This window comes from Siniperca chuatsi, linkage group LG22, assembly GCF_020085105.1.
Source record: "Siniperca chuatsi isolate FFG_IHB_CAS linkage group LG22, ASM2008510v1, whole genome shotgun sequence".
Lineage (NCBI taxonomy): Eukaryota > Metazoa > Chordata > Actinopteri > Centrarchiformes > Sinipercidae > Siniperca > Siniperca chuatsi.
This window is the reverse complement of record NC_058063.1, coordinates 4,293,377-4,307,047: the sequence shown is the minus strand read 5'-3', so window position 1 is coordinate 4,307,047 and position 13,671 is coordinate 4,293,377. Positions and strand designations below refer to the sequence as shown.

Here is a 13,671-nt window from a genome sequence, read left to right as displayed (position 1 = left end):
GCCGGATGCAGACACAGACATCTTACGCAACTTAACGAACATGGCTCAACTTGAGTTTCTATTAGATTGCACTCTGAGGAGTATGATGTAGGCGTCCTGGCTGAAAGTTATGTAACAGCCATTTCAAACAGCAGTTAAGATCCTTCATCATTAAGCTGTAGGAGCATTTATACAACAACATTTTATTAGATATTTCTATCACAAATTTCTCAGTAGGCGGTGGCCTCTCCAACGTCTTGTTGAAAACAGAGGCGGTGGCATAGAAATATGTTATTACCAATAGACAACAATACAAAAGACGAATGAAAAGATATCAATGATAATAGCAAATACTTAACAAAATGAAAACAAGCTCTTTTTATAACTAAAAGCAGGAACTAGCACATATAAAAGTGATTTGTGTGTCAGAAACATTTGCACGCATCCTGGTTATTAATTATTCATGACAGTTTGGCAGAGCTCCAAAAGGCACAACTGCACACAATATCGCATTTTAAAATATTTACGGGTCACCAAGTCAAGTCTCCTCAGCTTTTTGCCTTCAAGTCTCAAATCAATTCAAGTCTCCAGGCATTCAAGTCTCAAGTAAGTCGAGAGTGGAGTCCGACTGGAGTCTTCGGCTCTGGTTCTCCCCGCCCAGACATCACACAACATGTCAGTAGCCTGCACACTCCTTTGACCTGAACTTTGTTTAACTTTGATAAAGAAGATCTTTCTGCAGTCGGTTCAGTCAAACACTCACCCCCTGCTGTTCAGAACACAGGTTTGAATCCCACTTCTATGGTAACTTTTAATGTTTTGCTTCCTGGGTAGAAATGCCTCCCTGCCACTGACCGTGTCTGACACTTGAATTTTATCATATAAGGCTAATCTATGATGTGTCAGTCAGTGGGGATTGGAGATTATTTAGTCTTTTACGTTGATAAGATGGCTCTGTCTTTGTGCAGCTTTAAAACCCAAAGAGCTGGTTTCTTAAAGTGGGTTTAAGCTGATAATGAAGACTCTTGTGGGAGACTCACTGAGCCGTCAATCCCTTTATTTTGTAAAAGTTAAATTAGGTTTGGCCTTAGATGTTGCACTTCTCTTATTTGGAGCACTTGTATGACTTAATTCATGTGACTTTTACCCGCAAATGAAGGACATTCGAAACACCTCTCACTTCCAGTTTTCAGTGTTTGAAGAAAATTGTTTGCTTTGTAATTTTATAAATCCTGTTTTCTTCTCTTACAGCCCCCCTACAGGAAGTGCACCTGGAAGTGGTTCCCATCGCTGGGAGAAACCATGAGGTCAATCTGACAGCCGTAGTTCTTCCCACTGAGGCCAACCTGACCGTCTTCTACTGGTGGATAGGAGACAACCTGCAAGTAAAGGACACACTACAAACTTCATCTCAATTCTTATGACACTTACTTACATCAAAATATATTCAATTATTACCTTTAAAGCTGCTTTAGTTTATTTTTGATTTATTCAGTTTGGGGCAGCAAAACAAGCTGAAACAAAAGATTTACATATTATCACCTTATAAAGTTGTTAACACGTTAACAAAATAATTACTATTTAAAAATGACAGCACATAAAGAGCAACATGATCATTCCTATGGAGTCGAGTTTGTCTCAATACTCACTCTCTTTCAGCTCTGCTTTGGTCTCCACCGACTCCTGAGAAAAAAAATATCTTCAGCTGCTCCGCTGTGTTCAGCAGCTGCTCTCTGACTGTGTCTGCTGCTGCAGCTGAACAATGAGCTGAAACTCACTATAAAGCTCCGTAAAGCCGCCAGGATTCAGCTGATGATTCTCTGTAGGTTCTTTGTTTTCATAGTCATCTGAAACATTGTTAGTGTAAAATATCAGTTACAGATTTTTCCGTTGCCCCCTCCTCTCCGTCTCAACGGCGAGAGAGGGCGAGAGAGAGCTAAAGAATGAATGAAGAGAGGGAGCGGTGAGAACAAAGCAGTGAATTTGCTAAATGAAACGTTATTTTCTGATTGTTTCATGGCGCTTACGTTGTAAAGCACAAATTAAATCGCCCACACCTCCAGCCAACCCTGCGGGAAGGAGCAGCTTCGTCCTGTCCGCACTGTGTGTGAGTGGAGCTCACACAGACACACCGCCCTGCACACAGACAGAGCAGAGGAGAGACGGCGATGTCCCGCCCTCACAGCCTGTGCGCTGTTATTGGCTGGGGGGCTACACACCCACTGCCCAAAGAAACGTCCCAAACACAGCAAACACAGAAAATACAGGCAGGGGGCAGCGTCTCTGCAGAGACAGACACCGCCACACACTTCTAGTGGGTCATAAGTGATGATTGAGAGGGATTCGTTGTGTATGAGTCTATACATTGCTTTTTAGGAAAATTTTACTTTAACTGTGCCTTTAAGTGAAGATGACAGTTTGAGCCCAGTTCCATCATGTCATGAAGGAAGCCATTTAACAACCTAACTAACAGCCATCCTGTTGTGACTTTGTCCTGTAGCCTACACTGACTCTGCAGAACAGCCTTCTGACTCGTTTCCCAGAGACAGGAGAGGTTTCAGTCACCGTGCAGGCTTCCAACGGCCGGTCCATGGTGCAGGATACCAGGACAGTCCGCGTCTACGGTAACACAGTGATTTGAAAGAACCTCATTGTGGACTTGAGTCGAATCAGCAGCAAATATCAACTGAATATAGGAATGAAACCATAGGAGTAAACAGAATAGAAAGTATTTTTTTGCATAATCAGACTTTTTTCTTCTTTTTTTAACATAAACATTGGTTTTGTATGGGGTTTTTTTTGTTGTTTTTTGGTCAATCTTGATGAGATGTAAAGTATACAGATTTGAAACTTTCAACTCATAAATGTAAAAATGTAGTCAAACATACAAAAAAGAGCTTTAACAGCTATTCTTGGTCTATGACTCATTCAGACACAACTGGGCTGACATTTTTCCACTGTTCCCTTAAAATATTATAGGATCTCATATGTTGTTTTTGGAAAGTATGTCACAGGATGAATTGTGTTAGCTTAATTTTTCTTTATTTTTAGAATTCTTATATTCTTGTTTTACTCAGAAGCTGCAAGCATTTGTTTCTTAAGAGAGCGATAGTGAAGTTACAGTTTGAAACAGTACAGTAACGTAACTCTGAGGTCTGATTTATGACTGGGATCGAGTTCAGTGAAAGTAGCGATTTTGATTGTAGTTGAAGGATCCATATTAGTCTGCTCATATTACTCTTGTTTCCTGCACACACTCCTGTACATGTATGCTGTATGTCGGCACATATTTTGGGGCACTGGCAAGCTACTTCCATCTGCTAATGCTAACAATGCACATCTGCATGTCCAGATTGAATTCTCCACATAATCTATGTTTTCTCCATGGTGAAAGTACACTTCTCTGTGTACAGTAGTTTCTGCTGTTTAATCTTTAGCACTCAATATGCAATAGTTGCGGCTATGATTCAGTTTGAGTTTTGGATCGCGACTGTGATAATTGCTAACTACTTCCCTGTTCTGTCCGATCCCAGATAACTTCCAGGTTATCCCTCTGAGCTTCAGCACGGACCTGGACCGCTTCAACCCAAACATCCCAGAGTGGAGAGAGGACATTGGCCAGGTGGTCAACAAAATACTCACTAAGGTGGGACTTTAAAATAAAATGACCACTGTAAAAATGGATGATGATTCAACACAACCTGCCCGATTTCCTCACTCTCAAAATAAAGGACTTAATAGAGGAAATGTGTCTACAATGGGCCTCACATGAAGACGCAAAAAGAGGAATAATATAACAGTTAGGAAATAAAGTAGGAAGTAGACATTTAACAAGACTAAGAGTCTACAGCCATGCTAGCGGCTCTCTGAGGCTTTATACTTAGACACAGCAGTGCGTTGAGCTAAATGTTAACATGCTAACATGCTCACAATGACAATTTAACATGCTGTTTTTAGTATAATGTACCATGTTTACCATCTTAGTTTAGTGCGTTAGCGTGCTATTATTTGCTAATTAGCACTAAATGTCAAGAGACCAACCGGCATTGCCATTCCTAGAGCCATGCTGCTAGAATGCCTGAACAGTGGGTTGGCCAAATAATTTAGAAATAGGCTAAAAAAATAAGATATAGTTTAAATGTAGGCAAAATATGAAGTTATATTTTACCTGTTGTTATGGCAAAGATGTTAGCAAACAGTTGCCTACAGTATGTAAGTCCAACAATCACTCTCCTGTCAGCTCTGTGTTTGGTCTCCAGCAGCTCCTGAGAACAACATCTGGCTCTTTAGCTGCTAGATGCTCCGCTATGTTCACCTGCTGCTCTCTGACTGAGCCTGTCTGCTCTCTCTCTGTGTCTCTCTCTGTGTGTGTCTCTCTCTCTCTTTCTGTGTCTCTCTCTCTCTCTCTCTCTCTCTCTCTCTCTCTCTCTCTCTCTCTCTCTCTCTCTCTCTCTCTCTGTGTCTCTCTCGCTCTCTCGCTCTCTGTCTCCCTGAGTCTGGTTCTGCTCGAGGGTTCTGCCTCTTAAAGGAAGTTTTTCCTTGCCACTGTTGCCAAGTGCTTGCTCATGGTGGGATTTGTTGGGTCTCTGTAAATAATATTATTTATACGGTCTAGACCTGCTCTATAGGAAAAGTGCAGTGAGATAACTTCTGTTATGATTTGATGCTATATAAATAAAATTGAAATAAATAGTCATTTGATCCATTGTAAACATAAAAATATTGATTATTGCAGCTTTAAGATGTAACTGACCTTTAACCATCTGACATCAGATCACAGGTGTCCCTCAGGAGTCCTTGGTTACAGTGGTGAAGTCGGGCCTCCCCACCACTGCTGACCTGTACGTCCTCCCACTGGACAGCAAACCAGCCAAGAAGAGCGTATTTGTTGATAAGGTACATACATATGCATAGAAAACCATATCCAGTAAATGAATTTTTGCCCTACAAATTAAGAATCACCTTTTTCATGAATTAATTTGATGATTTGTTTATATCCTCAGATCACTATTTTATTGGTTTTCATAATAGTCTCCCAATTTCCAAAACATTTTTCCCAGCCTGCAAGCTCCAGTGGTATGAAAAAGGAGACAGTTCTTTGAATAGGGCCAAACCTCGGTTTGGGACGCACCGCTATCAGTGTGTCGCAGCTGAGCCAAACAAAGCTAAAGTAGTTAAGCTCAGTTTGGACAAGGTTATATTACTAAAGCTCAGTTAAAGGTCCAGTGTGGATCATTTATGAGGATCTATTGGCAGAAATGGAATATAATATTCACAAGTATGTGTCATTAATTGATTGATGATTCAATAAGAATCATTGTGTTTTCATTACCTTAGAATAAGCAGTTTTTAACTACAGAGGGAACAGACAAACCAATCACTGCCGTTCATGTTTTTTGCAATTTCCGTGGCCACCGTAGTTTCTCCTGCACGCTTGGAAGGGGAGGGCGAGGCGAGCGCTATTCAAATGGCTGCAAACTGCAGTTTCGCCGCTAGATGCCACTAAATCCCACACAGTGGACCTTTAAACAGAAACATTTCAAGTTACAACAATTGAAAACAGTTTTATTACAAACATGTGCAAAGTGTGCCCAGGCGGAGCACCCCCACCCACACCCCCAAGTATTTTTACATAATTTCATATTTTCTTATCCTTAGCGTATTCCAGCCATCATGCAGGCCTTCAACGACAATAATGTCAGCTTCGTGGTGCGAGGAGGTCTACAAGTGCTGGTGATGCTAGCTGACCCAAACGCAGGTACTGTATATGTAAATGCTATTTGAATTACTTCCCATATAGTCTGCTTTTTAAAACTAAACTTTTTGATGTTTTTTTAATGATAATTGCATGTTATTGATTTATTTCAAAGGGCAAGGTCTAATTTCTAATGACTCAACAGCTGCAGCAGCAGAGACTGGTGCGTTCATGAAACATACACCTGCAGCTTTCTGTATGGATGCACTTACCCTCAATACTCTTTGATTCCTGTGCCTTTTCCTTTCCTGGTTTCCTAACAAATCCACATCTTATGCAGTTTAAATCTGTCTGTGCCGTGCTGTGCTTTTTCATCCGCCTGATCATCCTTCACTGAGTTTAAAATGGTCTTGTTTCTGTGGAGGGTGGCTTCTCCAAGAAAAACTTTATTTCAGTTGGATGTTTTGAACATCTTTCTACCACTTCTGCCCCTTCGCTCCTGCAGTTTTTGACTCAAGATCTTCTTCATTCTCACTATACTTTCTGCATTTGCCGATCGCAACGCTGTTTTTAAAATCTAAATTATTATCTGATTGTGTAAACATGATGATTTTACTGGTTTGTGTGTTTGTGTCATCACCCCAGGCTACCATGGAGCTGCCGGCAGTCCAGGGGTTTGGGCTCTAGCGGTCATTTTCCTAATCAGCATCATCGCCACCGGCTCCTTCATCCTCTACAAGTTCAAAAGGTGAGCCATGTCATGTTAAAGAGCTGTGACACGTCAGTCAGCCCAGACAGATAAGGCGGGGATCAAACAGCACTGTCAGTTATTTTAAGACCAGTCTCTACAGAAGAGACAACATACAGCTTGTCTAAACAAAAATGGAAATAGTAGCATTTTCTTTAGTCTCTTAGAATTAGTTAGTATGCCAACATGTTTGGCTGTTGCTGGTGTCAATCTCTGATATGATGGTGGTCCTTTGCTTTAGGCCTCCAAATCTAATGACCCCAGCAATTAGACAGTTGCTATGTTATCCTGTAAATCAGAGTTGTTTGTATTCTGTTCTATTCTATATGGAGATACTGTATCTTCAAACTGATCATGTAAAAACTATAATATTTCATACCTAATTAATTCACCTTAAAAGTGATTTTGTCACAGCACCCAGTAGTGAGTCCCTGAAGTCCAAAAACGTACTCCGAGTTCATTCTTGGTGTTTTGAAAATCAGCAAAGTTCACAGTTGAGTTTCAAAGCATCATCAGTGAGTTGGGAGGAAACTAAAATGTTAAAATATCCATCCACTGCATGAAGAAGATAAATACATAGCTTGTAGGAGTGGGCAATGTGGATACAATTTTCATTGAATATGGAATTTTATATTGCAATATTAGTATATAACATATACAGTGAATTTTCTGGAAATTCAACTGAGAAACTGTAACTTCAGGGCCATATTTTCATGGCGGCGCAACGACCAACAGAAGCAGCGCTGACAGTTTGGTATTTTGGTGCTCATTGCAGAGCGCAGAGTGCTCAGGTGGGAGGAGAGGTGCAAACAGGCAGGAGGTTATTTCGAATGAGCCAGCACAAAGAGAGTTGTTGGTATTTTGGTGGAAACTGGGTCTTAGACTTTGCGCTGAGAACAGATGTCTCAGAACCACTTCTGTTTCTCACCTGACACTTTCATTTAATCAACCAGAGCAAACTAAATACATACAGCAATGACGGAATAATGGTTAAAATGGAAATAAACCATTTTAATTAAACACTCTCCAACCAGTAGATGTGTTTATATCAGCATCAAACATTAACGTTGAATGTGGTTAAAGCAGGACCGTCTGTAAATCAGTCTGCGTTGATCTATGTATGAATATGGACGGTTCTTACAGTATCTGCTGTCCACAGCTGCTTTATACTGTATGAAAAAGTTGACCACCATCCAGACAACAACATGATTTTCTGAAGAAGAGTCTCTCCATTTGTTGAACTATTGTCATCATGCCTCATTGTGATTGGCTCAGCTGTTTCAGAGCGATAAGAGTGATGTGACTGGCTGACAGTGTATTTATTAATCGCTCTGATCACCCTCTGATCTGTATTCCACCTCAGCAGCCCTTTTGCACTTTGCGCTGCTGCACATACATGAACCAAAATAGCAGGTGAGCTTGGAGACACCCACACAGTGCGTGCGCCCAAACCTACCGCCTCGCCCTAAGAGTCTACTGCCATGCTAGCCGCTCTGTGAGGCTGTACTTAGCAACAGCGGTGCTTAAGTTAAATGCTAACATGTTCACAATGACAATGCTGACGTTGAGGACGCATGGTTAACCATATTCACTATTGTAGTTTAGTGTGTTAGCATGCTAATATTTGCTAACACTAAACACACAGTTTTAAATTATATATATATATATATATATATAATATATATATATATATGTATTTATATAAAAGATTATAAATACATTTCATGCCAAGTTATATTTCATAATGTCACATTGTTAGCATTGTTAGCTACCTCCTGCTGGCTAGAGGAACTGGCTAAATCTGGTAGCAGTTGTTGAGCTCGCTTGCTTAATAGGCAGAGGACATGTGATTGGTTGAAAGTTGAGAGGGCAGTGACTACACTACACTTTAATGAAAAGTGAAACTTGACATGAAATAAAAGTATTGTGATTGTAATTGTGAAAACTGCCATTATAAAATTTAAAAAAGGTCATTTTGAAATAAAGATTTTTGTTATGAAATAAAAATGATGATGAAATAACATTTCATAATAGTGGGTTGAGTTTTAATAATTTCTTTCTTTCCTTCAGTTATTTCACAAATCATTGTTTCATTTATAGATTTCACACAATTTATTCATGTGATTATTTATTTCCTAATTATTTAATATTAAACACTTGGAGGCTCCATAAAACTGGCGGTCAGAAGAACCAACAAACTATTTTTACCAAATCCAGAAAATTAGCTACCTGACAAATCAAGGAACTTCCTCACATTGTGCTGTGGAATCCTGTGAATCCAACATTGCCATATAACAGTCTTGTTGATTAATTTGCAACAATGCTTACAGTGGCCTCATGCAACCAGATATTAAAGGCATAGCTACCTCTGTATGAACACTACTGATAGTTGACAAATTTCTATGCTCTCACAATATACAGCGTCATACCCAGCCCAACCCTAGTAGCTTGCATGAAAATTCACATAGGCTACTGTATGTGACACCTTGTGTAGCTGCATGCTTGCTTTTCACGTCACTACCACACCAGCAGCACCTCCTCGCGCCCCGAACACAAACGTCCACCAAAAAGTCACTTGAATTAAAACATGCAATGCAAAACTACGGCCCCATCTTACGAAACAACAAATCCCACAGTCCTTGGCTTAGGACTGAGGATGCCTATCCCCCGCTGTTTTTCAGGAAGCTTCCGGGCAGTCGCAACGTCTACGCCCAGATGCACAACGAGAAGGAGCAGGAGATGACCAGCCCTGTCAATCACAGCGAGGACACCCAGCACATCATCCAGGGCGAGGAGTTCATCGACGACGACCTGGACTCGCAGACTCTAGGTAACGCTGGAGGTAGCCCCGCCTTCCGTTCCCTTATAAGGACTACCACTAACCACTGCTACTAAAACCCAAGCCACTAACACCAGCAGCTAACACACACCAAGGTACTGGAGGACTTCCCCTTTTTCATCCTTATTACTGGCATTACTAAAAGCCTGTGAATTAATATTCACATCTTAACTTGCCTCCAAGGATGGTCACGAGGAACTGCTTGGTCATCGCCTGCATTTGCATAAATCATATAATAACTATATGTCATATTATGCTATTTTGACATACTGTTGTGGACTTAACAAAACAGGAAAAGACATCATGTCAGTTTATGGGGTTAAATTGAGTCATTATTTCCTAACATACATTTTTTTAAAACAAGTCTAACATTATTGACTTGTACTTAAACTGTATGAAGTACAAGTCTTCATTCAGACAGCTGTTAACTGATGGCAACTTGCTCATAATTGTTACCAAATTAAAGGTATTTTATTTCAATTCAATTCAGTTTTATTTATATAGCACCAATTCATAACAGAAGTTATCTCATTGCACTTTTCCCCTAGACCGTACTCTATATAACAAGCTCATAACTGTCTCACATTTATCATGGATTATGGTAAATTAGGACATTTCTGATGTGATTAGTATTTGCTTATGGTGACTCATCAAGTAATGTACAGTATATTCCAATGGCAACAAGGCTAGGTATGATGTAATATGCTTATGATGGCGATGAAAGGTCTTGTGATTGGAGATGTAGTGGAAGGTTAACAGAGGTGATATCAATAACCACGAATAATACCACCATAAAGAAATAAGAATTGATTTATTCTTATTTAATAGGAATAAATCAATTCTTAGCATCCCTGTACATTGTTGTAAGTTACTGTCATACTGATGGGAGTAAAACAAAATCCTTTTTATGGACAAAAGTCTAAGGTAATGGGTGGTTGCTTTCCATTATGACAACAACTGAAAGTTACTCTTTTATCTACCACTACATCGCTGAGCGTGACCAACATTTAAAGTGCTACCACCTGAGAACTGTTGTTAATTTTGCATGGATGTCCATCTGATTCATACATTAAAGGCACCCTGTGGAGTGTTTGACCACAAGTGTATTTGTTTTTGTATTTGTTGGGCCTCGAACGGTTATTTAGATGAAACCATCTGAGAAGTTTAGAGAGGTGGAAACAAACTGAATCTGAAAAGTAATTAGTAACTACAGCTGTCAAATAAAACATGTTGTGGAATAAAAGGGAAAAACATTGGAAGTATAAATGACCATCCGATAGAAATACGCAGTACAAGTACCTGAGTAAATGTACTTAGTTACTTTTCATCACTTACGTAAATCAAGCCCGCAGGAACAGCGCTGGTCACATGAAGAGGATGATGAGGAAGGAGATGTATTCCACATATTTGTTCAGCCTCAAGGATACACACAGTGTGTTTTGGTGAGAGACGCTGAATGTATCAGAAAAGTCCACAGGGTATCTTTAACACCGGTGAACCACAGCGTGTCGTCGTGGCACGCTCTGGACCTCTTATTCTTTTAGCATTGCTTATTTGCTTATTCTGTTTCTTCTTCCCTCTTGTTGCCAGGCAACCATTCAGGTGTGGTCCTGAGCATCAACTCCAGAGAACTACACAGTTACCTGACCAGCTGATGGCTGCCTTGGCAACGCTAACGAGCTAGCCTAGCCTAGCTGGCTAATGAGCACAGGGACTCCACTCTGCCTTCCTCCTTCTCTCTCCTCTCCTTTTCCGTCTCCTCTTTCTCGGACACTTCACCTCCACTCCATGGGCTCCTCAACCCTTCAGCTCCAGCTGTGGTGTGATTTTTTTGGGGGTAGGCATTATGCTTTACCTAATGTATTTTACATCATTGCAAGCCCCCGTCCCCTCTTCACTTCCCACACCGGCCCTGGAGACCTGCACTGACACCCGGTGAGGATGGAGGACACTCACTCTCATCTGTGTTTTGAAAAAAAAAATCTGTTGTCTGTCACTTCTAGATGCTCAAATTCACGGTCAGAGAGGGTTGAGCCATCCACGTAGCCACTGAAGGCGGTTAGAGGCCAAAGGCCGGTGTGCTAAGATCGTTTCCAAGCACGAAGGGTAGTGTGCATTAAGGTAGTGAAGTCCATTTGAAGAAAAATATATTTTTACTCTTCCACCCTCTTTTATTCTCTCTATGTTTCTCACAATTACTAGACACTCTCTTCACAGGCAATAATATTCTCTCAATGAAATGTAGGATAGGATAAACCCTTGTGAATTTGCATAAGACAATGCATGCAAACACAAGAGGGCAGTGTTGCACTTTCTTAAATTCCCACTCACAGGTACTTAGAGAGCTCAGCTTCTTTGGAATATACTGTACAGCATTGTTCATTTTTAAAAATCCCACTACATTCATATCCTTGTATTCTTGTTCATAACTCACACATTTACATAAGTTTGTTGTGTGGTGTTTAAAAACAGCACCACCTTTGTAGGAGCTCATCGTCTGTCCCATGGTGCCTAAAACAGCAGATGTTAATCTGCTCAGTGACATTACCTGTTGTTGAGTTTATTTATTTCTAATAACGGTACGCCCCTTCCTCCTCCCCACACTTTCTGGGTCAGAGGTCAAAGCGGACTCGTTCCCCTGGAGACAAAGTTCGCCGTCATGGAGGGAAGGTGTAGTTGATATATTTTACTGTATCAGCCTATATTAGGCGTAGCCCACGGTGGAATCATGTCTCCTTAAAGGTCTGGTTTGTTGTCTGTAAATGTGTAAATATGAACAATCTCCACTTTGTACATATTCCCTTTGACATGCGTGTGAGTGTTTTACACTATTACCAAAATACACAGCAAATAGTTTTTGGAGTGACCCTTCACTGAGTTTCCTGAATTTGGAAAATTCTCACTGTTTCCAGTTTCCGCAACGACATTGCCTGCTTCACATGTAACCATCTTCGATACTTTCAGCGTAATCTCATGAGTAAGATAATTTTATGATCTTCATCGTTAACTGGAAATAATTTCATTGTCTTATAAAGATACTCACAACTACACAGTGATGACTATGGATATGGATATTTTTGATACACTTGTCAGTTTTTCTCAGTACGTGTAAACACTGGTTATTGTTTCTGTTGCCTTTTGCTGAAGTCTTTTTGTTTGTTTGATTGCACTAATGATTTAAGCAGTGCTGTCGACACGTACGGGACAGCAGCTGAACAAGTCTATAGACTCTGAATCAAAAGGTCTTTGGATGAAAGGCCTTTACAGACTACCAATGCTACCATTACACTAAGATGTTGGTTCGTCTTGTATTTGATACAAACAGCAGATCACATTCTGATTTACACCTTAATTCATCTTTTGTACATATTCTGCTCATGTTCTACTTGTTCTTAGTTTTCTAGTGATGTGTCGTCATTGTAACAATGTCCCCTTTAACAAAGGGGAAAGTGGGAATTGCGATATTCCAATATAATAGTGAAGGAGTTTCACAGCCGATGGCACCGACCTTGTAATTTTGACCACACTGTTTTTCTTTCTTCTTTTCCTCTTTCTGCTGGTTTGTTTGATCTGTTGATTTTGCTATTAAAAACAATTGTGTCCTCACCAGGAAGCGTACTGCACTCAATCTGCATCCTGGAATAAATCACTCCCATAACTCGTATGTCTCTTGTTTTTGTTTTTTTTGGGGGGGGGGGCATGCAGCAAAGGAATCGAACAAAGGCCGCTGCGGTAAGGACTCCGCCTTATGCTGCATTCCAGTCACAGTCGAAGGTCGGAGTTTCCCAGTTGAAATATCCAACTTCCCACCTCCAAACGTCCCAGGTGCACAACGCCAAACGTAAACAAAAAACATGGCAGATCGTGACAAACTGTTTTTATTTCCCATGACCCACTAGAAGTGTGACCCACTAGAAGTGTGGCACCTCTGTCTCTGCAGAGGTGCGGCCCTCTGCCTGTATTTTCTTAGTTTCTTATTAGTTTGCTGTGTCCGGGACGTTTCTGGGCTCCAACCTTTGGGCTTTGGGGCCAAATCCCTTCACTTTTGGGAAACAACAGAGAGACTTTTCTTGGTCTTGAGAAGCTGCAGCGTTTATTAACTGACACATTGTAACCCTCACTGTACATTTACAGCCAGCCTGACATCTTACTGCTGAGCTTTTCCTCCGCTCACATTCACCGTCACTCTCTGCTACTTGCTCTCTCCCTCGCCACACACTCGCTTCGTGCTCTCTCTTCTCTATGTGGTTGTTTATTACAACAAGGAGACGAGCTTCGTTTGAGAAAAGGCTGCTGAAAAAACAGGAGAGTTCAGGAAATCCTACATCAGAGCGCAGATGTGTGATTTCTCTCTGACCAATCAGTGGTCTGCAGTGTTGTAACTCCACCTTTTAGTATCGGCTCAGCTCA

At 40.8% G+C, this 13,671-nt stretch overlaps 1 protein-coding gene and 1 long non-coding RNA gene across 8 annotated transcripts in view; one reads left to right on the top strand and one right to left on the bottom strand.

Annotated features, from left to right (window-relative positions):
* The window catches only part of sorcs2 (sortilin-related VPS10 domain containing receptor 2), a 367,111-nt gene extending 354,186 nt beyond the window's left edge, over positions 1-12,925 (top strand). The window contains exons 20-28 of one of the 7 annotated variants that reach the window (XM_044185091.1): positions 1,231-1,364; positions 2,480-2,603; positions 3,513-3,625; positions 4,753-4,875; positions 5,638-5,737; positions 5,850-5,897; positions 6,320-6,422; positions 9,059-9,264; positions 10,852-12,925. In XM_044185091.1, coding sequence (XP_044041026.1) covers positions 1,231-1,364; positions 2,480-2,603; positions 3,513-3,625; positions 4,753-4,875; positions 5,638-5,737; positions 5,850-5,897; positions 6,320-6,422; positions 9,059-9,264; positions 10,852-10,916 — 1,016 coding nt within the window. In that variant the 3' untranslated portion in view covers positions 10,917-12,925. Of the gene's footprint in view, positions 1-1,230; positions 1,365-2,479; positions 2,604-3,512; positions 3,626-4,752; positions 4,876-5,637; positions 5,738-5,849; positions 5,898-6,319; positions 6,423-9,058; positions 9,357-10,851 lie in introns of all 7 variants that reach the window. The other 6 variants (XM_044185093.1, XM_044185094.1, XM_044185092.1 and 3 more) reach the window with 6 other exon arrangements.
* LOC122870718 lies at positions 1,476-10,845 on the bottom strand. Its single transcript, XR_006376643.1, has 3 exons — positions 10,597-10,845; positions 4,733-4,833; positions 1,476-2,115 (listed from the first exon to the last, which is right to left on the bottom strand). It is a non-coding gene; the product is annotated as an uncharacterized LOC122870718 (long non-coding RNA).
* Positions 12,926-13,671: the final 746 nt, after the last annotated feature.